This window comes from Trichomycterus rosablanca, chromosome 25, assembly GCF_030014385.1.
Source record: "Trichomycterus rosablanca isolate fTriRos1 chromosome 25, fTriRos1.hap1, whole genome shotgun sequence".
In the NCBI taxonomy this organism is placed as follows: Eukaryota; Metazoa; Chordata; class Actinopteri; order Siluriformes; family Trichomycteridae; genus Trichomycterus; species Trichomycterus rosablanca.
In genome coordinates, this window is record NC_086012.1 from 18,611,707 (window position 1) to 18,618,890 (window position 7,184).

The following is a 7,184-nucleotide window of genomic DNA, read 5'->3' on the forward strand; positions in this document are numbered from 1 at the left end:
AAAATAATAAAAATAAATAATAATAAATAAAAAAACTAAATAATAAAATAATAATAATAAATAAAATCATGACGTTATTTCTCATCTTTGTTCTTCAGGTATCGCTAAGAGAGAGGAGCAGAGCTGCCACTCCATCCGACACTTTGAGAACACGTTTGTGGTGGAGACGATGATCTGTAGCACCCCATAACCCCATCCCCCCCCCCCACCCCCACCCACACACACACACTTCCTGTTTAGCTCTCACTGGTTTCATTCTGATGTTTGGAGCTTCTGAAGAGCCGAGACGAGTCGTCGATACTTCCTGTACATCAGAAGAACGTTTCGTGTCACGAGGACATGAGTTCCATCCCAAAAATCTGGACTGTTTACTGTGTATCGCTCCTACGTGCGCTATACGAGCAAAAGTATGTGGACACCACGTCTAAATTCTGGATGATCTTATTTAATTTATTTTGAATGTCTTTCAGCCACAACAGAAAAATGCTGTGATAAATCAATTTTTATATAGAGAAAATAAGATGCTTTCAACAGTTTAGGGAAGGTCCTGTCCTGTTTCTGTGAGCGAACTCTATACAGACATGAAACATCAACTGATCAGTCAGCGTTCAGCCACACAAATGCTCATTTGTCATTTCTTTAACTGAACGGGCACAAATTCCCATACACAGACTCACCTCACTTTTGAAATGGGATGTCCAACAAGCTCGTGGTCAGGTGTCCAAATACTTTTGGCCGTATAGTGTATACATTAATGTGTGTGTGTGTGTGTGTGTGTGTGGGGAACCTCCTCTTCCAGCATGTTCTCCCTGATATGTTCTTGTGTTTCTCTCTGTGTGTGTGTGTGTGTGTGTGTGTGTTATGCTCGGCGTGTGCTGATATCACCTCACTTTATTAGGAACACCACCGCGCTGATGCTGATCTCAGAAGGTTCTGGGTTCTTCTCTGCATGGAGCAGGCGTTCAGGTGTTCCTAATAAACTGGCCGGTCGGGTGTTGGAGAGAACTGGAATGGAAGCTCGGTCAGGATCAGATGACGTGGTGGTGATGATGGAGAATATCGCGATGTATCATGTGTTTGATAATCAGTACACGCCTGGTTCGTTACGCTGTTCGTCTGCTCCTGTAGCTCGGTTAGCGTGTTCAGTAAGTCGTGTTTATTTCTCGGTGTTAGCCGTGTGTGTAGCGTAGATGAATTTCATTTGGATCCTGCATGATAATGATAAAGATGTAAACGTGTTCGGTACTGAAACTCTGCGCTGATGTAGCGAATAAACACCTGAAACAGCGCTAACCCTCGCCCTCGTGTTTGTTTATTCTGAATCACGTGTTCTCTACATCCAGGGCTTGGGACCTGCACTGAGAGAGCACTGATGAGTGCACCTCCCACTGACTCGGCGGTCCATCCGCCCCGCCATGAACCCAGGTGTCCGCACCACTGCAGCACCAGCGACGTTACGATCAACAGTCCAGTACATTAACACAGGAAGTAACAGATCAGTGGTTAAGGTGCTGGACTACTGATCATAAGGTTGCTGGTTCAAGCCTCACCATCTTTAAGCTGCCACTGTTGGACCCCTGAGCAAGGCCCTCAGTTGCTGGCACTGTAGTCAGTCACATTTGTACATGGTGACAAACACACACTCACACACACATAGCTTTTGGCAGAAGGTGTTTATGTTTATCAGAAGGTGCTGCTGCAGACCCGAGGTCGTTCACCACCTACACTGGAGTGTTTTAGATTCATGCACATCCACCACAAGACGCAGCTGCAGAAGCAGTTCTCACATTAGACGTGTGTGTGTGTGCGTGTGTGTGGTCGGTGCAGGATGGTATTTACAGTAAGTGATGTGAAACTCATCTGATTCAACCTGAATTAACACAAACAATCCAAATTATTTTAATTACATTCAGCACAAAATGTAATAAAAGTATAGAATAATTAAAATAATAATAATCTAATAACATTAATAATGATTCTAACTGTGATACAGTGATCATAATAATAATAACAATCACACAGTAATAATAATAAAAAATAATAATAATCTATAACGATAATATAAAAATAATGCTGATAATAATAATATAATAAAGTGATTAATTAAGGTGATATTTTGTCTTTGTGCTGTTTTTATTGATCACAGGTTGAGTAAATCATCCCGATCGGTTTTTATTTACACTCTCTCACTGTCTCAGCTTTACTTCAGAACAATGGTTTAGTACAGAGTGAATGTTTGGGTGTGCTCGTGGTGTAACCGTTGCAGGATGAGAAGGTGATGATAATGAAAGTGGGACAGGTCTGATGGTTCAGCGTCACTGTGGTGTAACATGGGTGAAAGACCCCCCCCCCCCAACACACACACACACACACACACACACACAAGGCCCGGATCACTGAGCTGAGCTGAATGAACTCTGGGAGCTGAACTTTGTCGGGTAAGTTATTATTTATAATATTTTTACAGTGTTTGTTTGTTATTGTGACACGTTTAGATCTAAAACTAGTCAGAGTTTCTTCATCTAAACTTTATTCAGATGATAAAATGATCAGAATCAGAATCTTTATGCTGCTGTTACTGAGCGAGACCCTGAAATGAATCCACACACATCAGGAACAATAATCAATAATCAATAATCAAATTTTATTAAAATAACGTTCCATTATTTTGTTGAAGTGGATCTCTGACAGACCACCAACACTCTCTGACTGGCATAAAGTAATTTTTGATTTTTTGCCAATGGAATATTTAACATACTGAGCTAAAGATAACCTCAAACAATGCTATAATATCTGGACTGTCTTTTTGGACTATACTTGTGATCGAATTTCAAGAATATTCTTTGAAAAAATAATGAGTGGCTAGGTTTTATCCCATCATCACTAATTATTATACTGGGACACTGGAGAAGTTTGTACTATAACAATTTAAGTTAGGGGTTTGTATATGTAAATGTACTTTCTTTTAGTTTTTATTTATGGCTGTATAAATGGGTGTAAATCGAACATTGAATACAGTGTGGGAGGCTTCGGATATTGTATATGTAAATTATGTGTAGTGGTCACTGTTTGTATGTAAGTTCAAGTTCAACAATGTGAAAAATAATAAAAATACATATTTAAAAAAAAAATTACGTTCCAGTCGTTCAGTCTGAAGTGAGTTTATGGTGAAGCAGGAAGGTGAAGCGGCGAAGCAGCATCATGTAAAACCACAATCTCACCCTGCAGCAGCACCGGCACCTGGAAATAACATCTCATAGAAATAATAATAGAAATCTCATAGAAATAATTCCACTCTCGGCCTCTGTGGAGGAAATGAATGAAGATCAGCAGCAGGTCTGATAAACACGTTTACATTATCAGCATTTAGCAGATGCTTTTATCCAAAGTGACTTACAGCACTGTGACAGTATACTGTACAGTGTGAGTAATTAAGGGTTAAGGGCCTCGCTCAAGGGTCCAACAGCTGCAACCTTCTGATTACTAGTCCTGTACCTTAACCACTAAGTTACACCTGCCCTACATGAGTACATGAATAAAGCTGAGGTTAGGTGGATGTGGTGGACGTTTGGTTTGGACAGAAGCTCTTACACCTGCGCACACACACACACACACACACACACACACACACTCACACACACATTGTTCAGTCACTAGTTTTGAATGTTGAAGATGAATTTGCATGAATGTGGTCTTTTACTGCAGCGTGAGGCTGAAATACAGAAGTTACTGTTTAGAGCTTCAGCCTCCACCAAACCAAACGTTATCGTCCACGTCTTTATCTTCAACTACACCTTCATTATCATCTTCAACTACACCTTCATCATCTTCGTCTTTAACCTTCACCTTCATAACCACCTTCATCTTCAACTTCCTCTTCACCCTCATCTTCAACTTTAACTTCATCCTCACCTTCTTCTACATCTTCAGCTTCATCTTTATCTTCAGCTTCATTATCACCTTCAGCTTCATCTTCTTCTTCTTCATCTTCACCCTTCAGGTCTCCGTGCTGTTGTGCTGCACCACTCGAGCGTCCCTGTACTGTTACAGATTTTGTGTTTTTCTAATTTATTTTTTCTTTTTCCTGCTGAAGTTCTTCCAGCTCAGACACGATGACGTTCAACCAACAACTTAATAACACAAACAGGTGAGAGTTACTTTTTAAATAATTCAGCTTAATATAAACGCTGTAAGAATTAACACGCAGACATATTTTGGCCTGTAATCGTACAGCGGCGTAGATTCAGACGCGACTAGAACCTTCAGAGCAGCGAGTTTGTTGAGCTTCAGGCTCCTGTAGACGATGGAATGACCTCCTGAATGTGGAGCAGACTTTAACTGTGAGCTCTTGTTGTGTTACAGCTCGACTGAATGGATGAAACATTTTAAGTTTGGTATCTACATCCCTGTCTTCACAGCGGGACTCCCTCTCAACATGGCCGCCCTCTGGCAGCTCTTCTTCCGTGTCCGGCGCTGGAACGAATCCACCGTGTACTTGCTGAACCTCATCATAAACGACTGCCTGCTGCTGCTCACGCTGCCCTTCCAGATGCTGGCGTACGGCCGGCCGTGGACCCTCGGCCCCTCCGCCTGCTCGCTGTTTGAGATTTTCACCTACGTCAACATCTACGGGAGCATCCTGCTGATCGTGTGTATCGCCGTGGATCGCTACATGGCTCTGCGCTTCCCCTTCCGCCGCCTGCAGTCCCCTCGGAAGGCGGCGATCGTCTGCGTGCTGATGTGGGCCGTCATCTTCGGGTTCAGCTTCCCCGTTTACAGTCTGCACCCCAAAAACCAGAGCGAATCGTACTGCTTCCAGCACTTCTCCAACCAGACGTGGAACAAGAAGTGGATCGTGGTGTGTGCCGAGGTGGTGTTCTGCAGCAGCGCGGTGGTGATGGTCTTCTGCTCCGTGCAGGTGGTTAAAATCCTGCGTGAATTACGCCAGCGGAACCCCAACGACATCAAACTGTGCAACAACAAGAGCATGAAGATCGTGTTGAGTAACCTGGTGGTTTTCCTGGTGTGTTTTATTCCCTATCACGTGGCCATGCTGCTTTATTTCCACTTTAAGAGGAGCGGGGATCCCGGGATCCAGGAGCTGCGCTATTTCGTTCACGCCAGTTTGTGCGTGAGTAACGTGAACTGCCTGGCGGACGGAGTTTGTTATTATTTCATACTGAAGGAGAACCTCCAAACGGCTCACAGGGAGGCCAAAGCTAACCGGCTAACGCAGCAACAGTTTCTCAGCTCGATACGAGGGAGTAACACCGACATGGGTGAAAACCCTCCAGCGGACACGGCCAGCAACACCGACGTACAAACCAAACAAATAAACATCGAAAAAATCGTTTACTGAGGCTGAAACTGAGACTGGAACAAATACTGTTTATTTCACTGGAACGTTCTAGCACAGAGACTGGAGAACTACACTGTACTGACAATATTGATCCCCCCCCCCCCCCCCCCCATTCAGCTCAGATATTTTATTCATTCACTGTTTGTTTTACCACCACTTTACCCTGGTCAGGGTCACAGTGGGTCTGATTCACTGGGTGAAAGGCAGGAAACACACACACACACACACACACACACCTAGGGGAACTTTAGTATCTCCAAATGACCTGACTGTGGGAGGAAACCGGAGCACCCGGAGGAAATGTCTTTCCATTAACACTTTAGTAAAACATTTTGTTTCGTTTGACGGTGTGTGGGTTTATTACGAATTGTCCAGTTGCAGTTTGATCTTCATCTTTTATCTGATTCATGAGAACCCTGATCTCTAAACATGGTGTTAGGTCAGAGGTTCACCTAACAGGACGTGTGAACTCGGATTAACAATCAGACCTCATTCACAAACTTTCTCCTGTAACTGTGATCAGCTGTTTAATTTCCTAGCCATAAAATCAAAAGAACGTCTTCTACCTCACCCACAGTACCACCCTACTGCCCCATCTCACCCACAGTACCAGCCTACTGCCCCACCTCACCCACAGTACCAGCCTGCTGCCCCACCTCACCCACAGTACCACCCTACTGCCCCATCTCACCCACAGTACCAGCCTACTGCCCCACCTCACCCACAGTACCAGCCTGCTGCCCCACCTCACCCACAGTACCACACATATGTTATGAGGTTTATTACTGATTCTCATCTGGTTGGTTTTATTGGTATTTTTCTGATTTTGGTTTGTTTGGGGTTCTGAGATTCTGAGATTTATTTGGCAGATTTCGGTACAGGATCTGGAGCAGAAGGTGGATTGGCTGCTTTAAATGACCCTGTTCAGTCTCCAGTGTTTTCATGTGTGTGTGTTGCAGTTTAATTTATTGCTGTTTAATGTTTTATAATCTGTAAGTGATTTTGTTTTAGTTTCTCACACACCTTCATACAGCTGCTGTGTTTTTATCTGTCAACATCCAGCCGCAGTTCTTCAACTCAATAAACACCGTTTTACTAAAAACCACTTCCTGTTTGTGGTGGGAAATGTTCTGGGGGGGAAAAAAACGAAAACGTGTGTGAGTCAAATAATCTACAAATATACAAAGGCAACCGATTTCCAATAAGGTCAAATAGTGTCTGAAATGCATCAGTGAATGTTGGGGGATCAGTGGGTGGATATGAAAGAACCCTGACTGGAACAAAGGCTTCTTTACATTTAATTATTATTCATTTTTATTATTTTACCACCATTTTAACCTGATCAGGATAAAAATTCAGAAAAAAATGGTGCTGCTTTGTTTACAGCAGTAAATAAAAAAAACCCTAAAGCATAAACACAGTGTTTTTATACTAGCAGGTTTTTAAAACTTAAACAACTAACAACTAATAATAAAACTAATTTAAATGAATCAGACTGAATTGTGGTGAGATTTGATGCATTGATCTGTTTTATTAGGAATTATTTGATCGGTTTGGTTGGTCGTGAGGCTGCTGAGCTCCTGCACCGCTCAGATTCGGCCGCCAGGTGTCAGTGTTTCCGTTTCAATCTACTTTCTTTACACTCGGTGGACACAATAACAGAAACAGGTAACTGTCTTTAGGAGCTACTGGGGATTCAGGTCAGCATTTAAACTTCATTTCTTCTCTAAACTCTTTTAAACAAGTGCTGGCGGGATGCTGAAGTTGTTTAAATAACGAAACCAGTTCATTAGGGAATAACAGGATGGAAATCCACTACACAGTC

The 7,184-nt window shown here is 42.8% G+C and overlaps 2 protein-coding genes across 2 annotated transcripts in view; both read left to right on the forward strand.

The window, feature by feature from the left end:
- The window catches only part of LOC134302478 (integral membrane protein 2C-like), a 4,272-nt gene extending 2,979 nt beyond the window's left edge, over positions 1–1,293 (forward strand). Inside the window, exon 6 of the mRNA XM_062987592.1 lies at positions 99–1,293. Coding sequence (XP_062843662.1) covers positions 99–190 — 92 coding nt within the window. The 3' untranslated portion in view covers positions 191–1,293. The remainder of the gene's footprint in view (positions 1–98) is intronic.
- A 2,389-nt stretch (positions 1,294–3,682) lies between these two features.
- On the forward strand, positions 3,683–5,359 carry gpr55a (G protein-coupled receptor 55a). The gene is made up of 3 exons (XM_062987297.1): positions 3,683–4,038; positions 4,094–4,147; positions 4,363–5,359. Exons 1-3 carry the CDS (start codon positions 3,683–3,685, stop codon positions 5,357–5,359), a joined length of 1,407 nt encoding a protein of 468 aa, XP_062843367.1.
- Positions 5,360–7,184: the final 1,825 nt, after the last annotated feature.

Coding starts and splice junctions, on each gene's coding strand:
- gpr55a (XM_062987297.1), top strand. CDS start 3,683: ATGAATGTGGTCTTTTACTGCAGCGTGAGGCTGAAATACAGAAGTTAC. Junction 4,039..4,093: donor TGCACCACTCGAGCGTCCCT/GTACTGTTACAG, acceptor TTCCTGCTGAAG/TTCTTCCAGCTCAGACACGA. Junction 4,148..4,362: donor CAACTTAATAACACAAACAG/GTGAGAGTTACT, acceptor GTTGTGTTACAG/CTCGACTGAATGGATGAAAC.